At 34.1% G+C, this 26,997-nt stretch overlaps 1 protein-coding gene and 1 non-coding gene across 3 annotated transcripts in view; both read left to right on the top strand.

Annotated features, from left to right (window-relative positions):
* Positions 1-9,663: 9,663 nt before the first annotated feature.
* The window catches only part of LOC108211797 (type IV inositol polyphosphate 5-phosphatase 3), a 30,667-nt gene continuing 13,333 nt past the window's right edge, over positions 9,664-26,997 (top strand). Inside the window, exons 1-3 of one of the 2 annotated variants that reach the window (XM_017383483.2) lie at positions 9,664-9,849; positions 9,945-10,047; positions 10,166-10,242. In XM_017383483.2, the coding sequence (XP_017238972.1) occupies positions 9,829-9,849; positions 9,945-10,047; positions 10,166-10,242 (201 nt within the window). In that variant the 5' untranslated portion in view covers positions 9,664-9,828. Of the gene's footprint in view, positions 9,850-9,926; positions 10,048-10,165; positions 10,243-26,997 lie in introns of both variants that reach the window. The other variant, XM_017383486.2, reaches the window with a different exon arrangement.
* Positions 20,630-20,736, top strand: LOC135151882 (small nucleolar RNA R71). Its single transcript, XR_010290789.1, has one exon. It is a non-coding gene; the product is annotated as a small nucleolar RNA R71 (small nucleolar RNA).

The following is a 26,997-nucleotide window of genomic DNA, read 5'->3' as shown; positions in this document are numbered from 1 at the left end:
AAACAAGGTAAGACAAAAACTACATGGGCAAGACAAAAAGAAACAAGGTAAGACAATATACAACATTGCCTACCAAGTTAATAAACTCGGCAGTAAGGCAGTAAGACAAAATCCCATTTTGTCTAGGCAGTTGCACAAGATTTCGGTAGGACAATCATGTCCTTTGTCTTGGCCGCATCATCCATGAGTCAGTAAGACAAACCTAGGTTTTGTCTTAGAAGCTATTCAATACACATGCTTCAATCGGTAGGACAATTAGAACAATTGTCTTGCTGAGTTCCTTAACCCCTTGACATGCTTCGTTGGACAAACAATAAGTTAGTCTTGCTGTGGCACTTGAGCCATGCCAACAACTCGGTAGTACAATACTTTGAATTGTCTGGCCAAGTTGTATAGGTGTTTTAAATGAAATATAATAATAAATATTAAATAGAAAATCATTCATTTAATTAAATTAATCGCATAGATTCATAAATTAATTAATTCTAGAGTGAATTAATTTAACAAATAAATTACCCAATTAATATAATTATTTGAGAAGTGAAATGATAATCTATAGAATACTTAATCACCTATTCTTCAGCGGAAAAGCTTTCGGTCTTCTTTAAACCTTAATATCTTTACCTTGAATTGTCAATCGACTGAACTACCACTTTTGCTTGACGTTCAATATTTAATCTGAGTAACTGATACACAGTTGTACTGTCTGGTTCATCTGTATCTAGTTAAATCAAATATTCTTCGTCAAATAAACAATAGAGATTTGGCTTGTTCGTCGACTCTTCGTCTTGTGAGTTCCTCTTCATAAAATGGAATCTTCTGAATAAATAGAGTATAGAAACTTTATATCTTCTGAAATCCTGGACGTGCCACAAAAGATTATTTGTGCACTGAGCCTTGAACATATTAATGAACTTCTTTTAGTGGTGTGCAGCAGCATCCTGGAATTCTTCTGACATATAATTCACATAAGTCATTTGACGTTCTTCGTACGGATTCCGATAACTTGCTATTTACTGAGCTTTCTTATATAAGTTGAGTTTTATCTCTTTAAATACAAATAGGCTGAACATATGCCTTTCAATCTCCTCTATTTGTTTGTTAACATAACATGCAAATTTCCTAAAGGATAACTCAACTAACAGATAAGACAAAGAATTAAACATAGGAATGCAAATAGAAAAAGTTTCTGGCTTTACATTAAATATTAAACCAAGATCACTGATAGATTACAAAAGAATGTTCTTTGAACATATTCTACAAATATCCGAACCAATCTATTCACTCAGAACGAGTGACTTCTCCTTCTTCAGAATCTGAACAGTGAATAATAGGAGTAGAAGGCTCTTCAAGTGACATTCGAATATACATATATGCAACACAAACTTACGAAATCAACAACAACATCTACAAAACTATTGTAATCTCAAAGCTGAAAATCATACTGAAATCTGGAATCGTAAGCAACACAAAACGCAACTATTAGATGCTAGTTCAAGCGAATTAACTCAAATATACAAAAGCCAATTTACTCAAATCTACAAAATCGAATTAACTGAATTAGAATTGAAACTTTAAAACCGAGATTATACCTTGTTCAAGTGATTAGGTACTAGTTGATGATGACGGAGTGCGAGGTGAGGAAGAAACGCGACTGAGAGTGCTGGAGCGAGTGCCGGAATGCTACAGCGAGGGATGAGCGAGTGCTTGAGTGCAGGAATGGGCTGTTCTTTCTTATTGTGCTTGAAACAGAAATAACGTATTTTTGAAAATGGAGAGAGAAAGAAGGTATTTTTGAAAATTAAACTTTTTTTAATATTATTTGTGTAATATATATAAAAAACATATATATGTATAAAAAAAGCCCTTATACCAAGTTATAATGCATGGTAGTCTTCCTTTTACATGTCCATTTTGACTTTTGACGAGTCAAAATGATTATTTTTTTATTGAAATTTATATGTATCATATAACTGTAAAATATAATAAAAATTATACCATTTAAAAGTATAATTATCCTATTTTAATATGCAACTTTCATATTTTAAAAATAATGAGTGGATAATTTTAAATGTTTAATCAAAAATTGGTCAATTTACTCCTCAAAAACTAAAATGATCATGTAAAAAAGGACGGACGGGAGTAAATCATAGTTGTTGGAACCCTTTGACTTTGTTGACCTAGGCTTCAAGATAATTTGATTAGAATTAGATGTCTAGAGCAAGAGATGTACTGCCAAGAAAAGTTGTGGGTAGCAATTACCAATGGATTTAGGGGTGGCAATATCAGACACGACCCGAAACCCGACACGAACCCGACCCAACCCGAAACCCGATTTACTGAGACAGAAACCCGAAAGTGACCCGAAAATCACCCGACAGACCCGAAATGGACCCGAAATGACCCGAAACTAGAATTTCATTTGTAATAACTTCAATTTTTGGTTTTATTCAATTTTAAGTGATTTTAGGTTGACCCGAAATCGACCCGATTGCTGACACGAACACGACCCGTTACCCGAAATTGCCACCCCTAAATGGATTGCTCACGGTTATTTAGTGACAAATTATTTCGACTCACAAAAAAAAATAACACGTGTTGAACTAATTTAGCTGGAAATTAATCATGATAAAATAATGAGTTTGCTTAATTTAACTTTAAAAAAATACTTATTACTAATTACTAAAAAGTTGTCTTTTACATGTTTATAAAATTAAAATTCAAAACAAAAAATAAGTAATTAAAAATATAAGCATTTTGAACTTTGGGTTTAAAAAGCATAAATTTGACTTCTTTTTATAACCAACTTTATATGTCATAATAAATATTTTATGGACCAAATGGAATTTAATTTTATTTATTAAAAGTGTGAAATTATTGAGTAATAAGCTATTTAAATTAATTAATAATATGTATATTGTAGTTTTGTCAAAAATTTCTATAAATTTCAAAAGTTTTGTCAAAAAATTTCTACAAATTTCAGAATTACAAAATCTGTATTATCTATCTATCTATTATATACTTCTATACTATCTATACTATATACACTATAATAAGCCAACATTGGTATAATTTGTAATCCTAGATTTTGTTCATATTTTTTGGTTTGGTCATGTTTTTTTAGTCATTTTTATGTTATTATCTTGCTAAAAACAAAAAGAATCACAAGTTTTAAATAAACTACAACCCAAAAAATGTATCTCATAATAAATACAAGTCTTAAACCGATCCAAAACACCACATTTTTTTTTAACTATAATATGTTGCACTACAAATATCTTTTTTTCATACATATGAAGATATACCAAATATGGAAAATAAAATTTAAAATTAATTGAATAATAAATTATCCTATATAAATAACAAAAAAGTATTTTTAAATAGATAATAAATTGTAAAAACTAAATTTTCATGAGAAAATATAATCCGTTGATTAATATAATTTAATTAAAGTTCAATTCATTAATATTAAAATACTAATAAAATGATGTTACAATTTAAATTAAAAAAAATAAATTACGAATTTTATAACCGCTCGTGTTTCGCACGGGTTAAAGGCTAGTATATTATAGAGAGAGATATTACAATTATATGGAGTACTTGTTGTAGGAACAGTCGGACCTTGGCCCTGCGTTTTATAATACCAATTAAAAGTTCGAACAGAATATTAACCTTAATCGCTACGGCGCAAGCGATTCAAATCCACGTCTTCTACTGTATTCCCTGATTCTCCTTGTACGAAGTGTGGCCTTCGATCTCCCAAGATGTGCCTCTGCTTAAAGCTCCGAAAACCCAAAACCCTAGCTGCCTCCTTGAGAAAAACGTCTGCCTCTCTCTGACTCTAGGATGAATTCGTTTTGGTGTATCTTTCAGTTTTAGGAGAACGAGAATATATATAGGCTACAGTAGGGATCATCGACCATTAGGTCAGGCCTTCCAATGACATTTCGGGCCAGGCCCAATGTCATTAAATATTAATTCAATCCACTAAAGAATTAATATTTGCACTACTTTTCCTAATTCCGAAAATTAATTATTTAATTCGGCTCTCATATTAATTGCTTATAAATTCCCCATGTTTAAGATATCGCATGTCCAATAATTAAATTAATTTCTGACAATTAATTTAATCAATATCTTTTACCCTTGATCATCCACTCAACCTTATAATTATGCAAGAACAAATCTACCTGTAGGACTAAAGCATAATTATCTTTATGAGCTTTCAAGAGGACATCATCACCCGAATATATTTTTCGGACACGGTTTCCTTCCATAGTCAATATCCTACTCTGTATATAATGTCATTGCCCAATACATAAATTCGTAATTTAAAATAAATTACTTAACTTATGAGTCAAGGCATGTACATTAAATACAAGTGTCAATCACTATATCCGGATTAAGAACCTAAGCAATAATAACATCGTAGAATCTTAGTTCTTTATTGTCAGAATAAAAGAAACAATTATTCTACTATTTTGATCCCGTTCAATATACACAAAATATATAAGTATTATTCAATAGTCAAGATAAACTATTTCCAAATAATACTTCAGTCGTTCCAATGATTTGTTTAACACCATTTAGAATGTGAATCTTTATTATATTATATAAGGAACTCGACAATCTAATCTTCTGCTATCCCATTTGATACTAGATTATCTACGATATATAATATACAGACAATGTGAAAACATGCATTCAAGATTCTCAAATAATTGTTATATACTTCAAACGAATATTTGAGTATAACCCTAACACTTATTTTGTCGGAGTTTTGGGAGTCCCTTGCGACCATAAATTCTATTTTAAAATCAAAAATCACTTTCTAATTTTATAATATAATTGTAATTTTATAAGATGGGTCTTGAATGAAGTCTTCTATGTATGCCAGGAAAACAGAGCAAAAGGGACGCCTATTACAATTACCCTGACAAACAAAACGTGAAAGCTTTATGAACAGTAGCATCGTGGGTCCTGTATGGTTCTTATCCCCAGCACCATCATGGCTCAGCTACTGTTTTTGTGCATAAATCCATGAAATGATATGTTACTCTACCCTCTGCATTGATGTTTTTGGTTTCTTTGTATAATTTTGTACAGCTACATTTTGTTTGTACCTAATATAATAAACGTTATATAGTTCAAATTTAAGTTAAAGTCGGCTGCGATTTACTGACCGTGAAAAAGTAGAATATTTTACGAAAGAACGGAGATCTTTTCAAAAGATATTTGATGATAAAAAATCTTATATTTTAAAATTAATTGGCCAATATAATCATACGATCCGGCAAATTATTTAATATAACTGAATCTTTTTTAAATTAAAATTTGCAATTTATTTGCAAATATGAGTTAAACTTAAGTTCTGTTTGTAAGTGCCGTTAAATATTGTTGTGTTGTTAGGGAAAGTATTGGTAAAAAATAATGTTGTTGTAGAAATTCAATAATTGTTTGGTAATTTTTGGATATTTTCTTATTTTGAGTTATAATATAAAAAAATAATTGTTTTTTATGAGATTTGATAGTGAAATATGTATCAGCTTTCTATAAAAGCTAAAAGGAGTTTTTTTCAAAAACATATCAGGATTTCAAAAAACAGCTTTTAATCTAAAAGATGTTGTTCAAAAAAATAATTTTTAGATTTATCAAATACATTTTCACCTGATTTTGAACAAAAAGCTGATGTTGCTGTCCAAGCAGCAACTGACGGTAACGATATGGGGTGGCGATGTTTTGTACTAAAATTTAGGTATAATTTACTTTTTAGTTTAGCACAATTATATTTATTTCTTGGATTTCTTATAGTTGATATTTTAGTGAAAACATATAAAAATCGTATTACGCAATACTCTTTCCGTCTCAAAATACATGCCGCTTTGACTTTTTGCACGTAATTTGATGTGCAAATAAAACATATTTTTATACATTATTTTTCAAATTTTCTTTCTCTGAATAAAAGTATAACATCCATATTTTTATTCAGAAAAAAAAATTGAAAAATAATATATAGATATATGTTTTATTTACATCTCAAATTACGTGAAAAAATCAAAGTGACATGTATTGTGGGAAGGAGAGAGTATATTCTTAGATAGTGATTCAGTCATTATCTTTTTAGTTTTTTAATTTGAAGTTAATATTTTTAGTATTTGTTGAAATCTTGTTTAGATTTTTAAGAACCTAGAATAAATTCAATTTTTTTAATTAGAATTTTTCTTATGTTACATTTCTTTTGCGGAATCATTTCCTTTGACATTTATTCTCACACGCAAAAAATTATATATGATACAAGGTATGAATATCAACTTTCACTTATATTAAAAAAATTTCCATCTTAGTTTGTTTTATATAATTATCTAAATCTAAATCAACTTAAGTGATAGGGTAATAGAACGTATAATATGAAATCCAAGACCAGGATTAACTACGACGGTAATGGTTGGTTAAAATGAATTGATAAGATGTTATACTCCCTCTGTCCCATTTTAACTGATGTTTGACTTTTTAACACGTATATTGAGGTGTAAAAAAACAATATTTACACTCAATAAAAAATTTCAATTCTTATATCAAATAAAAGTTTAGACTCTAAACTTTTATTTGATATAAATTTTATAAAAAATAATCATGTTTAGATGTAATTTTTTTAACATCTTAAAATACGTGTAAAAAAGTCAAAAGCAGTTAAAATGGGACGGAGGGAGTATAAAATTTGTTTGTTTTGCGTGTTATATATTGGTTACATTCGTTGACTATAATTTAAAATTAATATATTATTAATATTTAGATTGTTATAAATAAGATATATTTATTTCAATATGATAATAAATGATATATATTCATACATATTTTTTACAAACTTGTACTGATTAGACAAATATAATAATCAAGAAGAACATAATTACAATTATAAACAAGATATAGGTATGATTGAATGTGATATACCAATTGACTTTAACCAGAAGTTTTACATAATTAGAGTTGCTCGGACAAGTTTTGCCTTACAAGTTGAAAATATTACAAAATATTTGTATCCAGCACAAATCGAACCTATGAAATATGAATTCATAATAGATTTTACATGATTAGAGTTGCTCCGATAATTTTGCCTTACAAATATAAAATATTACAAAATATTTGTATCCGGCACGAATATAACCTATGAAGTACGAATTCACCCATGCGCTTGCGGCAGTCTGCTGCATCAATTCGCGCTACAGATGCATGTTTCTACAGCGAGGATGGATAGACTCAAAATACGTGCGATTGAACTTAGTACTCTTATTTTTATTAATTTCACTAGAAAAAAAATCAAAATAAAAACGGCTCAAAACAAATATACTGGAGTTATGTTCAGACGTCCAGTTGTATCTTAAGGTGTGGACCATTCGTTGTAGAACTGTCTCTTTCATGCGTATCCTATTGTTTAGGGCAAATCCACCGTAAGATCCAAATTTGAACCGATTTCGGTCAAAATTCTGCCAATAGTGCCTAAATTTTGGTCCAAATTTAAACAATGAACAGCACTTGAATAAATTTAGGTCCGCACTATTCAGCGGCCTAAATTTTTTTTTTGTTGGGGCCTAAATCTTTTTAGTAATATAATAATAATTTTTATCTTTTGTATATTTATTTAATTAGATGATTTTATGTTAATATAATTATTAAATATTTATAAATTATATTTTATATATTTTACTTATATTATCATATATATATATATTATGAAATATAATAAAATTAAATACTCTTAAAATAAGGGTTTTATATCAAACTGGTTACCGGTTACGTCAAAATATATCAGTTGACCCATCCATCTCATATGTGACTCATTTAAGCCATCATAAACCAAATATATATCATTTTACCCACATCACTATTTATACCTCTTTACTTAATTATTTATCAAAAATTATCCGTTTAACTTTTTACTACAAAACCACTTCGAGTACCTTCGTAATTGTATCTGGTATTTATCAAAATAATTTGAAAATTTATAAAGCAACATAGTTAGGGTGATCATTTAAATATATTTTTATAGCTATATATATTTTTAACTACGTAGTTACGTTATTTTAGAAATTCCCAAATTATTTTGATAAATATTAGAGACAATCATGAAAGTACTCGAAATGATTTTGCAGCAAAAAGTTAAACGGTTAATTTTTGATAAATAATTTAAGTAAAGAGGTATAAATAGTGATGGGAGTAAAATGATATATATTTGGTTTACAGTGGCACAGATGAGATGGGTGGGTCAACTGATATATTTTGACGTAACTGGTGGCCAGTTTGATATAAAACCTCTTAAAATAATTCAAATTAATAACACAATAAAATGCTCGATTTCAACAATTTCTTGGACGACATCGAAAATTTAAAAATAAAAAAGCTCATATTACATTTCGAGATGCATAAATTGGGCATTTGTGGGAAAAATATATTAATTCGGAGTAGTATTGAATCATTGTAACTTTTATTTTAGTTAATTAAATAAAATGTTAAATTTTCTTTTACTTTCTTTGTTTAAATGTAATATTTTTCTAATTTAATGAATTTATTGAGTTTAATATTAATAGAAAATCATATATTATTGTTAAAAGATCAGAATAATAATATAAAAATTGTTAGAAAATAAAATATTAATTTATGAATTTGGATCAAAATTTAAGTAAAATTGTTGGAATGGAAAAATGATTTGGTCTAAATTTGGACCAAAATTTAGTCCAAAAACTGATTCCAAAATAAGCATCAGCAACGACCTCTGTCAACTAATTGCGCCGACTCAATTATTTATTTCACAGAAAAACTTCCCACTGGTATATACTTTTACTTGATTCATAATTAATTTTGACATATTTAGTCAAATAATTTTGATTAATATTAAACATCTTTTGCAGTTCAGGCCTATATACTTGTATTTTTCATCTTTTGCACTACTTTAGGCCTATATACTTGTTACTATTTATTATTATATATAATCATTACAATATTTACAACATGTAATAAATTAAGGAGGTCCTAACCCCAGTACTAACCAGTCAAATTTTTAATAATTAATCTCTAATAGTTTAATAGTTTATAAATATGAAAAAAAAAATGAAGAATATCAATAGGACATTCTCGACTATAAACTTAGGCAACCTCCTCATATAATATATTATAACATATATATATATATAGTAATATTCCAAATTATTACTTATGATATTAAAATAATATATTTTATCTATTACAACTTGAAATAATAGTAACATATTATTATTTTAAAATATATAAGTATTCATGTATCATCGAAATACATAATTATAAATTTTATAAATTTAATATAATTAATATTTTATATATTTTCGTTACTCATTCACCATGTTGGGAGATGATTTACCTTCACATCGAAATATTGGAATAAGAATGAAATGAAAAACTATAAAACGATTTTATGGTAAATAAGAAGGTATAAACCAACAATGATTAAATATGACTAAATTTAAAATTTTTATAATAATAAATAATAAAAATCTACCAATCACCTCTTCTTTAGTATTACTCATAACTATTATTTGATTTTTTAAATATGTATTAGCGTGCGAATTTAATATTTAACTTTTACAACTTCCTACTTAGAGTGTTTATAAAATATCTACCCAAACTAGCTATTGAAAGAAATAATCCCTTTCTTCAGAATTAACATGCATAGAGTTCCATCATCATTCCTTATTATCCAATATCCATCACCCACTATTATATCCTCTACTCAATGTAATATACACACAACTAGGTTATCCTTTTCATAAATTTTATTATAACAAACCATACAGAAATATGTACAAGAACCAGCATGAGGTACGTACTACTACTCTGAGTCAATACATAACACATACATGTATCATAGGAGCTGTTAAATTGATTTGTATGTACAGTAATATTGTGTTTTGCAGCTTGGAATGGTGGCGAGGAAACTATTGAATATAAGAGACAAGGGTAAATCGAACTACAGCGCTGATGCGGATGATTTTAATTATGCCGAATTCGATACGGAGGGTATTAAAATTTTAGATTCTTATTAATTTCCCTGTATTTTACACACACAGTAGATTATATGTACTCATTTTGGTTGTAGAAATCTGCTGCAAATTTTCATCATCTTTCCTGCTTGCAGAAGTTTTTGAATTTGCAGGACAATCCAAATTTCAGGATAGTCAAGACGAAGAGGTCGTGGTTGATCCTAAGGCTAATGTATGTACTTTCATCTTCTCGATATGCTACTGCTATGGTCTTGGTTTCTACTGTTTTGTTTGGTTGGAATTATTTTATAATTAATCTGTAACTTGGATACATATATACAGGAGTAAGATGGTAAAAAAATCCCATAACAAGAGAACCAATGAACCCCTCTATATCTGTTGTTCAATTATATTCTAAGATTAATCTTTATAATATGGATGCAATCTAGTGTGTTTGGGGTTATTTTAATACTGGAAAATGTTGGGAACCTTTAAAATTGTTTTCAAATTCTTTTTCCAAATCCAAGTGGCAATTTATGATGAGTTCCACCTACACGATGGGACCCCTCTGTGCACATAGATCACGCAATTCTAAACAGCATATGTCTGCCACGTTATTTGGTAAAAAAATTTGGGAACAAATTTTGGGGTACGTAGCATTACCATATTTATGACTTCTTATGACATAAAAAAAATTTACGACATCTTATTACCATATTTAATAATATTCTAAGGATCTAATAAATTGTGTGTTACAATAAATAAATTAAAATCAACGTGACCTCTGAAATAATAGTAACTGCTATAATATGTAAATACAGAGGTTATGTTGATTTTAATTTACTTATTTTAATACACAATTGATTCGATCTTTCAAAAAATTAAGAGTGACAAGAAATCCATTAAATATGATAATAAGCTGTCATACTTGTTTTTTGATAATACAAAAATACCCCAAAAACATTACATTTGATTGATATTATAAGGATATAATTTTACAATACCATTGGATTGAGTTGTGTAATCAACCCCAAATAGAGGGTTCATTTGTTCTCTCTTGCTATGAGATCTCTTAGCATCTCTCTCTCTCTCACACACACACATATATATATGTCATTGCTCAAAAAAGAGCATTATTAAAAGAAAAACAACACAAAACACTTTAGAATGCAAATTTGAAGGTTATTAATTTTTTATTATGAATAATAATAGTATCTGTCATGTTTACCAATAAATTTGGGTTAAAATAACATGATTTTACGTAAAATTAATCATGCAATATATATATAGATACATATACATGTACATATACACACACACACACACACACATATAGCGCATTAATCAAAGAAGAACACCCTTAAAGGAAGAATAAAGAAGAACATTTTAGAATCGCAAATAGAATCTCATTTATAACTTGAATTGAATTCTAATTTTAAGTTAATTAACCTTTTATAATGAATAATAATAGAATCTAGCATGTTTAACAATAAATATGGATTAAAACTAACATGATTCTATGTAATATTAATCGTGCAAATTATATATACATGTTTCTATTTTGGATTCTGTTCTGGATTCTATTCTGGATTCTATAATATTTCATATTAATAATTTAGATGAGTTTGGATGTTAGATTTCATATATTATGTTTAATGAGTTTTTAGTTATGAAATTATAATATTAACAAATCATTTTTTATGAAAAATAAAGTTTTATGATAGTATTCTTTGTTGTTATTTTTTAAAGTGTTTAGTGTGGAGTGCAACCCATACGCGTGTGTGTGTATAGAGTCATGTTCAACTACAAACCATTTTAAAATAATAACTAAAAACCATTGGCCCAGCCCACATTTGGAACATTCCAGCCCACCCAATTAAACCTAGCCCACTACTTTACACTAAAACAGCTACCCGTTACAACTGATACATACGCCTATACATACAAAACCATTAGAATGCACTAAACACAAACCCACTTTCTCTCTTCATCTTCTTCGATTTCAAGATGTAATTACAGCGTGTTATTAGTGTTTTGAGCAAATATTTTCTGTTTCGAAGTCTGATATTCTCGTTCACAGGTGATTTTCATTTTGAAACACAACAAATGTCAGTTCTTACTCTAGAGTTCACGAATATCACTAATTTATAAAGCGAATATCACTAATTTGTAAAGAGAATATCACTAATTTGTACAACATTAATCATCGATTTTTATAACTATGTTAACATTCACCCCACCTCCACCTCTTCCACCACCTTCACCTCTACCTCGACTTCTACCACCACACCTTCACCTCCACGCGCTATCTCAGCCCCTACTTCTGTCATACCTCCACCTCGACCTCCAACTCCGCCATCTCAACCCCACCCCCGCATCCTCCATGCCCCTGCCCCCTCCATGTCCATCACTTCCATCTCCTCCACCGTCACCACCACCAGAAACAACAAACAAGAACAGATCTGGAAGTTTTCATTCAAGTTCTGAAGACTATAACGAATATCACTAATTTCTACAGCGAATATCACTGAAATGTACAACTGATATCACTAAAATGTATAGTAGGCATCATTGAATTCTATAACTATATCAAAGATTGAACAACACTAAAATCCACGACTGAACTTTAGTCATTTAAGACATTAAGAAAGAGGTCGTCGAAAAAGATTGGGGGAGGGGCAGGAAAAGATGAAGGTGATGATGACGGAGAATGAACGGAGGTGGTGACGGCGGGGAAACGAAGATGATGTGATGACGAAGAAGATGAAGGGTGGGGATGGTGACGATGATGGCGAAATCAATGTCAGAGATGGATCGACAGGTGGCAGCGGTGGTGGGTTTTAACTCGAATCACAGGAGATAGGGGTTTGTGAAAGTTGGTGAGGCAACTGGGTTTACTAAGTGCGGGTGTGTCTTTTACTAATTGCAGGTGTGTGGCGTTGGTAGATGATTTGTTTTCGTTGAGTGCCTTTAGTATTTATAAGAGTTAGATAGTGGTTTCTAGTTTCTATTTTTAGCTTGGTTTTTATTTAATCATGAGCCTATATATAAATATATATATATATATATATATATATATATATATATATATATTGTCATTTAACACTAACTATCAGAAAAATTGTAGAAAGGGGGTTGAATACAATCTCTTACAAATATATATAAGATTCAAGAATAATAACACTAAAAGCAACAGTATAGAAACACACCAAGTTTTTAAAAATATGGGTGGATTGAATGATCCACCCGTGAGATTTTATATAGAAGAATCTGTGGATAGATTACAATTCTCACAGCTGCAGGTTCAACACTCGAACTGTTTCTAACACTCCAGTTTTCTTACAAGAATATTTGAACAAGTTCAACTGATGCTACTAACTTGGTTATATACTCCAAGTTTACAAAGTTTAACTAGAATACAAAATTTGCACTCTAAACTAAACTATGCTGCACAACTTCGTCTTATGCATGTCTTCTATGATGTCTTCATCTTTGACCATCTTTTTGATTTGATCCAGATTGCATTGCATATGATAAGTATGTTTCTGGTTCTTCTTTATTGTCCTAATCAGGCTTCCATGTCCATTTTAGTGTAATTCGATCCATGTGACTTGTCAAAATTAAGCTCTTGTCACTTTCAATGGCTATTTGCTTCATCCGTTGAAAGTTCCCTCATCCATCGAATGAATTACAAACTTTCTCGATTGAACAATGTCTCAGTCTCATCAGTTGAAAGCTTAGTCTTCATCAGTTGAAACATAGTGCACTCTTCATCAGTTGAATTGCTACAACTCATCTGTTGAATATCCTTCACTATGACAAAATTACATGGCATTGGATATTTACAATTAGCCATCCTATTCTATCCATCCGTTGATAATTCTCAAGACAAGTAACATAACAATTACAGCGATAAAATGATAAAGATTCTAATTTAAACATGTTACAAAGTGTTTATGTTATCATCAAAATTATTGATTCCTAACAATCTCCCCAAATTTATGATTGGAGAAGATGCAGACATAAATTCTACACTTCATGATAACAAAACACAAAATAAAACAAAGTGCAAAATTTGAATGCAAGAGATAGAAAGTTTACAGATGATATTGCTCCTCTAGACTGAGCAGTTCACTTATTCCTAAAAGATCTTCTTCTGGACTTAAGTTTTTCTTCAAGCATTTCAATCTGTTTTTGAAAGATCCTGTAGTACCATTCTTCATCAATGTCTTGTCTGTTGATTTTGGATAGTAGAGTTTTCAGAGTTTTGATGCTAGCAGCTTTGAGTTGATCTTTAGGTCTGAAAAATCTCCTAACACCCTGATTGTCCCTAAATTCCATGATAGGAGTTGGCTCATGATGAATCCTCTTTCCAGTGTAGGGAATTTTTAGTTTTCTAGGCAAGCTATGATTCCACTCATTAATGATTTCTTGAATTCTCTTCAGCACCATCTGCTTGGCTGGAGGTGTAAAACCTCCAGTTCTTTTCATTGATGCAAAGATCTTGGTGAGAGAACTGAATCCTTCAGTCTTGAGTACTCTGTGAATAGGCCAGACAATATCTCTTTTTCTTTTGTATGAAAAATCAAGTCTTTCAGGTAGCCTGGAAGTCTGATAAATTCCTCTCATTTTGCAGTTCAGCTTCTAATTCTTCCATGAGCTCTATAGCATATCTTTCATCAACTTCTGTTTCATTGTGAACAGCAAGTTGAGATTCCCTTTCTTTTCTTTCACATTCTCTGGCCACCTCCTCAGCTTTCACAAAAGAGTAATGTTGGTGGCCAGCTCCAATAAATAACTTTTGGCTTTCTCTGTAGATAATGGAAAAATGAGCTTTAAGAGCTTCAACTACACTGTCTTTGTAGCTTTTGATTTCTTGGCCCAAAAGTTTGTATTCATTCATATCTAGCCTGACAATAGGGAAGTATATTGAGCTTGATTCTTTCCCAGGCCTTGTGTACTCAGAATTGGAAGGAAAAAGGGTGGCTTTAAATTCATTGAAGATAGATGGCCCACCCTTCTCCCTTTTTGATGGAATTTTGTTGTTGGATAAGAAGTTGGAACTACTGTGGCTGATGATTGTGAAGTTGAGGAAGATTTCCTTTCCATCAGTTGATCCAACCTTTCTTTAATAGAGTCCATCTGATTCCATGCCTTGAGCTCATTTGCTGTGAAGTATGGAGGAGGAATTCTAGCCACCAGCTCTGCAGGTGAAGGCAAAGGATCCTTATCCCCTTTTTTGTTTTCATCAAATGAAGGGGGTCTAGGCACAGAAAAGCCAGATGTCATGAGAAGATGTTGGAGCATATCAGTTTGCACCCTTTGGTGTTGTAGCATCTCATGCATCCTGGCATCAAGAACATTTACTCTACTCTCTAGAGTATCCAACTGCTTTTCCAGCTTGGCATGCCTTTTCTCAGAAGCATTCATTGTAGAGACAACCTTGCTGGGAAGCCTTTCGTCAATTTTGACAGACAAGTCAGATTTGACCATTCATGGTTAAGTTGAGATGCTCCACTTCCTTTTGAAAATAAAGAGATTGGTACTTGTGGAGTCTGAGATTGTCCAGAGCCTGGCTAGAAAAAGTAGCAGAGATGGAATAAGAGTTGTTAGCTTGGGAGGAGACCAAAGTTGTAGATTGTCTTTGTAATTCCATTCCAAGCTAACAACAGTGGCATTTGCAGACTGAATGGAGAGCCAAGAAGGTAGATAAGTAGATGGCTCTGCAGGCTCCCTTCCTAGAGATATATCTAGAGCTTCATTGAGGTCTTCATCACTGTCATCTTCATACTGAAAATCATCCCCAACATTGGCAAGCAGAGCTGCAAGTGCCTCCTTAGCTCTCAGCATAGATGCAGTGGTATGAATCAAGTGAAGACTCCTCTCAGCAGCTTGATTGTCCAACCTAGAAAAATCTTGGTAGGAGGATGTTCGCACAAAATCACGCAAGTGTACGTGGTCACAAGTAATATAGAATATAATTCAAGTTCGTTCCCACAGAGACTGGTGTATTCAGAAATATGCACTTATGCACCAATGTATGATTATTATTCAATGCTTAGACAAGTATCAAATTGGGTTTTGGTTTTCTACTTAACTAATTCGATTTGAATTATGAAACTAATAATTATAAAGTAAAAGAATAACGATTTACTAATGAGAATAAAACATGGGATTCTAACTTCATCATATACTTCATTCAGCATTATGCCTTATCGATATGTGATGGTTGATAACTAATCAGATACCACGAAACTTATACACGCTAACTGTCGTTATACGTGCACCATACTGCTACACATCCACAATTAAGATAGAAGGTAAACGGACACCAATTATGCTTAGACCCTATATGTCTATAGAATTTGAAAGCATAACGGTTGAAGAACAAGTTATCTATCAAGATTACATAGGGGGGCGATGCAAGATGGTTAAAATCACACCACTAATCATGTATATCGAATACATAATCCTATGTTCGCATGGCAAGTTCTAAATCAATATATCCACTGTCACTTCAATAAATATTAACCCACAACTTAGATGTTAGCTACGCATCCAAGAAGAATAAGCACAACCAATACGAAGAAATCAAACATTCATCACACAAATAATTAAGGCAAATCAACTACTGAAATCCATATATAAATCCGCTAGAATCCCACGATAATGATTAGTTCATAATCGAACTTCTCATCATCATGGGTTCGAATGTAAACATGGTACTGAATATGAAAAACAAAGTCAAAGTACGAGAATAAGAGTTAAGAAACAAATCCGAAATGAGCATCCAACGTTACGCCTACTTCGAAGAATTACAAAAGTAAAAAGCTATGAAATTCGATCTTGATTTTCTCCGTAGCCGTCACGTGCTCCTTCGAAAGTTTCTAGGTTATGTTTTTAGTCCCCCCAAGCCTTCCTTTAACTTCCCCAGCAATCGGGCCTTCAAACGGATCAGAAACGGGCAAAACGGGCCTAAATTCGCTGATGGTTTGGTGCGGGTGCGCCAGATTTGGGGCAGGTGCGCCAGTGGGGCAGGTGCGCCAGATTTGGGGCGGGTGCCCCAATTCAGCAGCCCACTTCTTTGTCCATAACTTTTGACTCGCGCATCCGATTGCTTCGCCCTTTTTTTTCAATGAAAGCTATGAATCTCCTCTTCGTTCTCCTCCAAAGAAACCTACACAACATCACACTAAAACATATCAAAAACATCAAAAACTTGAGGCCAGATCATCCATTTAAGTCAAAACGAAGGCTTCCAAGTGGATATAAAATCCACTTATCACACCCCCAAACTTAAACCGATGCTTGTCCTCAAGTATAGACACGCACAAAAATACTAATAAAGGAATGCATGAATGCAACTAAATGCCTACATCTAAGCGAATCATGAAGTGCAATCCTTGTTAACATAGCATCCTCATAACACGCAACATTCTCGGCATTCATCTCTTTCACATATTAACCATGTTCTCTTCCACTACAAGTGTGAGTGCATCGTGTGTGCTAGCATGCTCTCTAGTGAAACAAAACAAAGACCATCAAACTTCAGCAGAGTCCTCACTATGAGCCGTTAATCAGAATAAGGCTTAAACACTTCTTTACTAAAGAGTCAACTACAATTTAGGGTCACTAAAGAATTCCTATGCCTCTCCTATTTTTTTTTTCTTTTTCTTGCTAAGTCTAAGGTTGGGACGCTTCTCAGTGTAAGTGAGTCACGACCGCCATTCGACTTCGCTTTTCTCTTTTTTTTTCTCTCTTTTTTTTAATCAAGTAATTCTCCAGTAATCAAAGGTTGTGAAAGGTCACCAAGAATTTGCTTATTCTAATACATTTTCACTTAATACCAGCACAAGTACATGGATCGTCCCTTTCACATGACATTGCATTTTACCCATTGATCTCAAAGGAGTACCTGATATTTTTTTGTTCTTTTTTTTCTTTTTTTTTTCTTTTTTTGTAGTAAGGCATATTCATCCCTTAACTCCCCCAAACTTAAGATTTACAAACTCTAATTTCAAAAAGGGAATACTCCAAACTCTACGCCCGACTCAACGCAAGGACTCAAGAAATAAGTTAGTCTAAGTCTTATCTCTAGAGCATAAGTGTAATTACAATTTCCACACAAGTAGTTTCCAATTACAAGGCATCACATATAATCAAGATTACTAGCCAAGAACTTAAGCACATAAACTCATCATAGGACATCAACTTGGGAAACAACTTCAAGATTCATGCAAATGCAACTATATGAAACTACTAACACATACTAAACACAAGCATATATAAAAAAAAACGAAAACGAAAATGAACTAATATGCAAACAATATGAGATAATATGCTAAACTATATGCAACATGCAACCTATATGCACACACTATATACTAGTCCTTAGATTACCACCCCCAAACTTAAAATCTTCAATGTCCTCATTGAAGGTGATAAAAAGGATCGAATGTACCTAGAAGTCGGGAGGATCACCCTCCTCGGGTGGAGGATCAGGTGGTGAATATACCATGCCATCTCCAAACACTGGCCAATCAACCTCTACACCAATAGCTCGAAAAGCACTCCCAAGAGCCTGAGTCAAATCCTTTGCAAAACGGCGGTGAATGTCATGCATGTCATCTATGCGCCGTGACAACCTTCTAAACTGCACATCACTTAAGAGATCCGGTGGTAGTTTGAGTTCGAGTATGGGAGCTTCTTCAATAGATGGTTTAATATGCTCATGAACATTTTTAAGCTCTGTTACTCCTTGAGACTCGAATGGAATATCAACCTTCCTCTTCCATGGAGATGCATTCAAGAACTGAAGTTGCTCTGCTTCCTCTTCACCTCCGAATTCAGCTTCACCTGTTAGAACCCTTTCCAAGATGTCATTTTTCAGCCTTGGGTCAATTTTTGGATGAGCTGCAGCTTCTATTGGCTCCACCTTAAAGCATTCTTCTTCGTCAGTTGGAAATTTCATTGCGTTGAACACTTTGAAAGTGACACTCTGATCTTGAACTCTCATTGTAAGCTCTCCCTTTTGCACATCGATCAAAGTTTGGCCTGTAGCTAAGAACGGCCTTCCCAAGATAATGGGAATCCTCTCATCCTCCTCAAAGTCTAGAATGACAAAATCAGCAGGGAAGATGAGCTTATCCACCTTCACCAAGACATCTTCCACTATACCTCTCGGGTATGTGATGGACCGATCAGCCAATTGTAAGTACATGTTTGTAGGTTTCGGCTCCGGCAGACCAAGTTTCATGAAGACAGATAACGGCATCAGATTGATGCTAGATCCCAAGTCACACAAGCACTTGTCGAAAGATATCTTTCCAATAGTACAAGGTATCGTGAAACTTCCCGGATCTTTCAGTTTCGGAGGCAATTTCTGTTGCAACACAGCACTACACTCTTCGGTCAAAGCCACAGTTTCCAATTCCTCAAGTTTGAGTTTCCGAGATAGAATACCTTTCATGTATTTAGCATAACTCGGCATTTGTTCTAGAGCCTCCGCAAAAGGTATGTTGATTTGTAATTTCTTGAAGACCTCTAGAAATTTTGCGAATTGTTTGTCGAGCTTATGCTTTTGAAGTCTCTTCGGAAAAGGTGGAGGTGGATATACTTGCTTGACCCCAGTATCAGTTTTCGGGCTAGACTTTTCGGCTGAATCCTTGCTTGCTTCCTCGTTGACTTTATTCTTGTCAGCCTCAACAACAGTTTTTCCACTATCAGACTCAGATGAGAGCACGGGTGTTTCAACCTGTTGATCACTCTCTTCCTTGTTTCGCTCTGTTGCTGATTCTTTATCCTTCGTAAACTTTCCGGACCTCAAGGTGACAGCCTGTACCTGTTCTTTCACTTCCTTCTTACCCGGATTGGCCTCAGTATCACTAGGAAGAGTTCCTTGTGGTCTATTAATCAACGCATTAGCAATTTGCCCAATCTGATTCTCCAAGGTCTTGATTGACACCGATTGGCTTTTAACCATTAGTCTTAATTCTTCCAATTCTGATCTTTCATTGGAAGACTGTCCAGCCACCCCATGATTTTGTTGCTGGAATATGGGTGTATGGAATTGCTGCCTCGGTGCAAACTGTTGTTGAAAACCAGAAGGGTTAAAAGGTCTAGATCCTTGCTACTGAAACTGTTGCTGCTGTTGTGGCATATAGTTCTGATTATTGCTCCAGCTGAAATTCGGATGATTCCGATTATTGGGATGATAAGTGGCCGGAGCTGGATGTTGCGACCTCTGAAAGTTGCTCACAAACTGAGCGGATTCGCTCGATATAGCACACTGATCTGAAGAATGTGTTCCAGCACAGAGCTCGCAGAATGAAGGTGGCTGCTGATTTCTTAGATTTGCCAAAGAATCCACCTTCATAGCAAGAGCCTTAAGCTGAGCAGCTATGGCTGAAGTAGCATCGACATCTAGAATTCCTGCTGCCTTGCCCTGATGAAGACGCTGAGTAGGATTCTGATATTCATTCGCAGCCATCATCTCGATCAACTCATAAGCCTCATCATAGCTCTTAGCCCATAGAGCTCCACCTGATGCAGCATTGAGCATTGGCCTCGATTGAGGACCCAAGCCATTGTAAAAGCAATTAATCACCATCCAATCAGGCATCCCATGATGTGGGCACTTTCGAAGCATCTCCTTGTAGCGTTCCCAAGCTTCACATAAAGTTTCACCAGACAGCTGAGAGAATTGAGTGATAGCATTCCTGATTGCAGCTGTTTTGGCTATAGGGAAGAACTTAGTAAGAAATTTCTGAGCCAGATCCTCCAATGTCGTAATAGATCCTGCAGGAAGAAAATGCAACCATCCTTTAGCTTTATCCCTCAGAGAAAATGGGAATAGCCTCAATTTGATAGCCTCGTCGGTAACACCATTGAACTTGAAAGTGTCGCAGATCTCAATGAAATCCCGAATATGCATATTAGGATCCTCTGTCGGAGAACCCCCAAACTGCACTGAGTTCTGTACCATCTGAATAGTGCTCGGTTTGATCTCAAAAGTGTTGGCCTCGATCGCTGGCCTGACAATGCTCGACTGAATATCATTGATTTTAGGCTCAGAGAAAGCCTTAAGAGCCTTAGTATCATTCGCTGGCGGTCGATCACCCATTGTAGTGTTCACTATCGTTTCTGCCTTAACCACTGCTTCCTTACGAGCCTGAGAACGTGTTCGCATACACGTCACTCAAGTACCTGAAACACACACAACGAACTAAAGTGAGAAAAGAATCCAAGTCACTGAACTTTAACGACCACTAATGACAAGCACATAAACTAAAGTAAACACCGAGTCCCCGGCAGCGGCGCCAAAAACTTGTTCGCACAAAATCACGCAAGTGTACGTGGTCACAAGTAATATAGAATATAATTCAAGTTCGTTCCCACAGAGACTGGTGTATTCAGAAATATGCACTTATGCACCAATGTATGATTATTATTCAATGCTTAGACAAGTATCAAATTGGGTTTTGGTTTTCTACTTAACTAATTCGATTTGAATTATGAAACTAAGAATTATAAACTAAGAGAATAACGATTTACTAATGAGAATAAAACATGGGATTCTAACTTCATCATATACTTCATTCAGCATTATGCCTTATCGATATGTGATGGTTGATAACTAATCAGATAACACGAAACTGATACACGCTAACTGTCGTTATACGTGCACCATACTGCTACACATCCACAATTAAGATAGAAGGTAAACAGACACCAATTATGCTTAGACCCTATATGTCTATAGAATTTGAAAGCATAACGGTTGAAAAACAAGTTATCTATCAAGATTACATAGGGCGATGCAAGATGGTTAAAATCACACCACTAATCATGTATATCGAATACATAATCCTATGTTCGCATGGCAAGTTCTAAATCAATATATCCACTGTCACTTCAATAAATATTAACCCACAACTTAGATGTTAGCTACGCATCCAAGAAGAATAAGCACAACCAATACGAAGAAATCAAACATTCATCACACAAATAATTAAGGCAAATCAACTACTGAAATCCATATATAAATCCGCTAGAATCCCACGATAATGATTAGTTCATAATCGAACTTCTCATCATCATGGGTTCGAATGTAAACATGGTACTGAATATGAAAAACAAAGTCAAAGTACGAGTTAAGAAACAAATCCGAAACGAGCATCCAACGTTACGCCTACTTCGAAGAATTACAAAAGTAAAAAGCTATGAAATTCGATCTTGATCTTCTCCGTAGCCGTCACGTGCTCCTTAGAATGTTTCTAGGTTATGTTTTTAGTCCCCCCAAGCCTTCCTTTAACTTCCCCAGCGATCGGGCCTTCAAACGGATCAGAAACGGGCAAAATGGGCCTAAATTCGCTGACGGTTTGGTGCGGGTGCGCCAGATTTGGGGCAGGTGCGCCAGATTTGGGGCGGGTGCCCCAATTCAGCAGCCCACTTCTTTGTCCATAACTTTTGACTCGCGCATCCGATTGCTTCGCCGTTTTTTTCCAATGAAAGCTATGAATCTCCTCTTCGTTCTCCTCCAAAGAAACCTACACAACATCACACTAAAACATATCAAAAACATCAAAAGCTTGAGGCCAGATCATCCATTTAAGTCAAAACGAAGGCTTCCAAGTGGATATAAAATCCACTTATCAGAGGACATCCCATGAGTGAAAGTATCAGGGTCAAGTGGCACACTGTCTAGAATAGACTTGTACTCAACTTGAATTTCTTGCTCACTTGACCCATCATGGACACCTGCATTTCTCTCAATTTCTCTCTATTCTTCCATCAAGGGCTCCCCTTGGCTCACCACACAACTCACCTCTCCCTCACTTGTTCTTGCTAAAGAACCACTCATTTTTTCTCTTTTTTCTTGGCTGGAAGAAGTAGCCAGACCCTCCACTCCCTCTCCTTTTGCCCGCTCCCAAGGCTGCCTCTCCACACTTTCACTCCCTTCCCTCAATCCTAGAAGTGTTTGAGCAATCATATGATCAACTGCTATTGTTGAAGGAATAGAGGTTGAAGTAACAGCAGTCGTCAACTGATGAGAGTCATCAGTTGAAACAATTGAAGTTGCAGCTGTCAACTGATGAAGGCTGTTAAGCACATCAGTTGAAGGACAAACACTGTTCGATGTATGAGGGAGATCCATCGAAGATGTAGAAGGAACAGCCATCGAAGCTGTGACAATTGAGTCTGTGGTGATTGATTTTGAGTTTAAGTCCACAGGACACATTGTCATAGAAGAAGAAATTTGATGAGAAAGATCCAACAAATCATCAAAATGATGATGATCAATCTCGGATTTGGGCTTCTCCATGAAATATAAAGATGGAGAATTTACTATTGTGGTGTGAATTAATTCCACATCCACAGAAGAAGTGGGAGATAGTGTTTGGGGTTGAGAAATAGTAAGATCAAAAATTGAAGAGATGGGGATTGAAGAAGTAGAAGGGGGTTGTGACTCCACATTTGTTGGAGTCATATCAACCTGACTTTGAGAAGTCTCAGGCATAAAATCTGGGATTTTATCCTGAGAAGTGTGTGCAGATTTGTGCTCAGACTTGCCCAATAGCTTCTTTCTTCCATAAGCCTTTATGTGTGATGTGTCCCTCCCTCTCTTTTGATGTGTTCCTGATTGGGGACTATATTCAATAACAACATCCTTTTGGGAGGATGTTGCCAGAGATGAGCTAATTTCCTTATCAAGCTCTGTAGTCTTTTGGGAGACTACCGAGTGGCTAGGCTGGTTTCCACACTCCTCACCAACCTTATCCTTGGGGTTTTCTTGATGTTCACCCCTTCCCTCACCCTCACCAACTCCTTTCACACTCCCCTCATGTTGTGTTTCTTTGATTTTACAACAAGTGCTTTTTGGGAAGCACCTGATGTTTATTTCTTCGATTTTGGTTTAGAAGGTTGTGCCACTTGGGAAGGCTGCTGTGGGTCACTACCAGCAACCATTGTGGCAGAAGGCAAAGAAGTAGGGGGTTGAGAAAGAGTTCAAGGAAAGCCAAATACCTTCTTTTCTTTACCAGCCTCCATTATTGGCAGATAAACCACCTCCAGAGAGGGGTACAAATTCATCCTTGAGAGGTCTTTAAACACTTTCTTTTCCTGCACAAAACTTGGAAGCTTGGCTTCTTGGTTAGTGATGACTAGCTTATCATCAACATGATTAGCTAGCATCATGAGAAACCTCACATAATACATATTTTAGGCCTATCACTTATATCGCCTAATTTCTCCCCAATTTCTTGGATCATCATACCACCAAAATTGAAATACTCATTTGTTAAAAACATATAAAGCATTTGCAAAATTTGTGAAGTAATAGCATCAAAATTACAAATTTTTCCAAAAAAGGATTTAACAAAAGCATCACATGAATAATTCCATTCTCTCCTAAGCCTTTTTTATAACTATTTTACCTAAAGCAAAAGTAGGTAAAGCATAGTTCATGGCATTTAACAAGTTGACTAATTGAGGGTCACTAGGAAAACTATTTACAGTATCCATAGGAATATTGAAGCATGCTTTCATAACATCAGAATTAACAACATGTTCATTATTTTTACGAGAAAAGGTAATAGTTTCATCCTCATTATTGAAAATGGCGGTTGTCCAGATTTCCTCCACCACTTCATGATAAATGGTGGGAGTTGAAAGCATTGCATGAGACAACTGGCTAGCCTTGATGAACTCCATCATCCTGTGAAACTCCTTTTCTTCCACAGCTTCTGTGTTCACGAAGGATGCAAAGTTGTTCTTCTCGTAGATAAATCCAGTGGAAGTTGAATACTTCTTCATGGGTGCCATTGAAGTTGCAGAGAAAATCTTGAAGAAAATTAGGAGTTTCTTTTGTAGAGAGAGAGAAGTGCTTGTGAATTCGAAAGAGTGAGATGAAAAGAAATGAAAATAAATTGAAAAATCTTAAATACTATCACAGAAAATTGCTGTGATTGGCTGAAAAATTACCATTGTGGAGCATTAACTTTTAATCTACTCCGCAAAAATTACACACACGTTCATATGTATAAAGTAGAGGAGATATAAAAGTAATTTCAAAGGCTGAGATGTAGAAGATATTTCGATGGATGAGATCAGTTGAAAATGGTTTCAACTGAAGTCATCCATCGAAATAAGAATTGAGCAATAAAATATTATTTCAATGGCTGAGCTAGAAAGTCATCCGTTGAAATAACATAGAATAAGTCTCATATCTCATCAGTTGAAATATCAACTATTTAATCCAGAATTGTAACTAATCCAATTGTAGAGAAATTGACCTTAGCTGAATTCTGGCTGCCAAATAACAGACAAATTCACTATAAATTAGGAGAAATTGAACATACCTAATTTACTTACCAACCTTGTGAATATGGATTCATCAAGAGGCTTTGTGAAAATATCTGCAATTTCTTCTTCACTTGGGACAAAATGCATCTCAATGGTGCCAACCATCATAAGTTCCCTTATGGAGTGATATTTGATGTCAATATGCTTGGTTCTGGAATGTTGCACTGGATTTTCAGTTATAGCAATAGCACTGGTGTTGTCACAAAATATTGGGATTTTTGATAGATTTAAACCATAATCAAGTAACTGATTTCTCATCCATAATATTTGTGCACAACAACTTCCAACTGCAATGTATTCAGCCTCACCTGTAGAGGTTGAAACAGAATTTTTCTTTTTGCTAAACCAAGAAATCAACCTATCTCCAAGAAACTGACATGTGCCTGTTGCGTTCTTTCTATCAATTTTGCATCCTGCAAAGTCAGCATCTGAATATTAAATTAGATCAAATCCAGAGTCTTTAGGGTACCAAATACCAAGATTTGGAGTTCCCTTAAGATATCTGAATATTCTTTTAATAGCAATCAAATGTGATTCCTTAGGATCTGCTTGGAATCTAGCAAAAAGGCATGTAGAAAACATAATATCATGTCTGCTAGCTGTCAAGTATAAGAGAGATCCAAACATGCCTCTATAGTTTGAAATATCCATAGATTTCTCATTTGGATTTAATTCTAATTTAGTGGCAGTTGGCATGGGAGTTTTAGCTTCTTTGCACTCCATTAAATCAAACTTTTTAAGTAAATCACAAATATACTTAGTTTGATTTATGAGTATACCTTCCTTAACTTGTTTAACTTGTAAACCAATAAAGTAGGTGAGCTCTCCCATCATGCTCATCTCATACTGACTTTTCATCAGTTTGGCAAATTTTTTGCAAAGTTTCTCATCTGTAGACCCAAATATTATATCATCTACATAAATTTGAACCAGGATAAATGCACCATTTACATTTTTGTAAAATAGAGTTTCATCCATGGTTCCTCTAGTGAAATGATTATCTAATAAAAATTGAGATAGAGTGTCATACCAGGCTCTTGGTGCTTGCTTCAAACCATAGAGTGCTTTTAATAAAAAGTAAACATACTCTGGAAAATCTGGATCTTCAAAACCAGGAGGCTGACTTATATATACCTCTTCTTCCAATTCACCATTAAGAAAAGCACTTTTGACATCCATTTCATAGACTTTAAAATTTGCATGAGCAGCATATGCCAAGAAAATTCTTATAGCTTCCAATCTTGCAACTGGAGCAAAGGTCTCATCAAAATCAATTCCTTCAGACTGAGAATATCCTTTTGCTACAAGTCTTTCCTTGTTTCTGGTGACAACTCCATTCTCATCTATTTTGTTTCTGAATACCCACTTGGTGCCACCAATTGTTCTATTTTTAGGCTTGGGTACCAGCTTCCAAACTTTGTTTCTCTCAGATTGATTTAGTTATTCTTGCATGCCCAGAACCCAATCAGCATCTTTGAGAGCATGTTCTACAACTTTAGGCTCATCCTGTGAAAGGAATGCACTGTACAATCATTCATCTTGAGTGGCCCTTCTGGTTTGTACAGATGCATCTGCATCTCCAATTATAAGTTCAAAAGGATGATCCCTTGTCCATTTTCTCTGA

This window comes from Daucus carota, chromosome 3 (genome assembly GCF_001625215.2).
Source record: "Daucus carota subsp. sativus chromosome 3, DH1 v3.0, whole genome shotgun sequence".
Lineage (NCBI taxonomy): Eukaryota > Viridiplantae > Streptophyta > Magnoliopsida > Apiales > Apiaceae > Daucus > Daucus carota.
The sequence above is the reverse complement of the archived record's forward strand: the minus strand, read 5'-3'. Positions and strand labels throughout refer to the sequence as shown.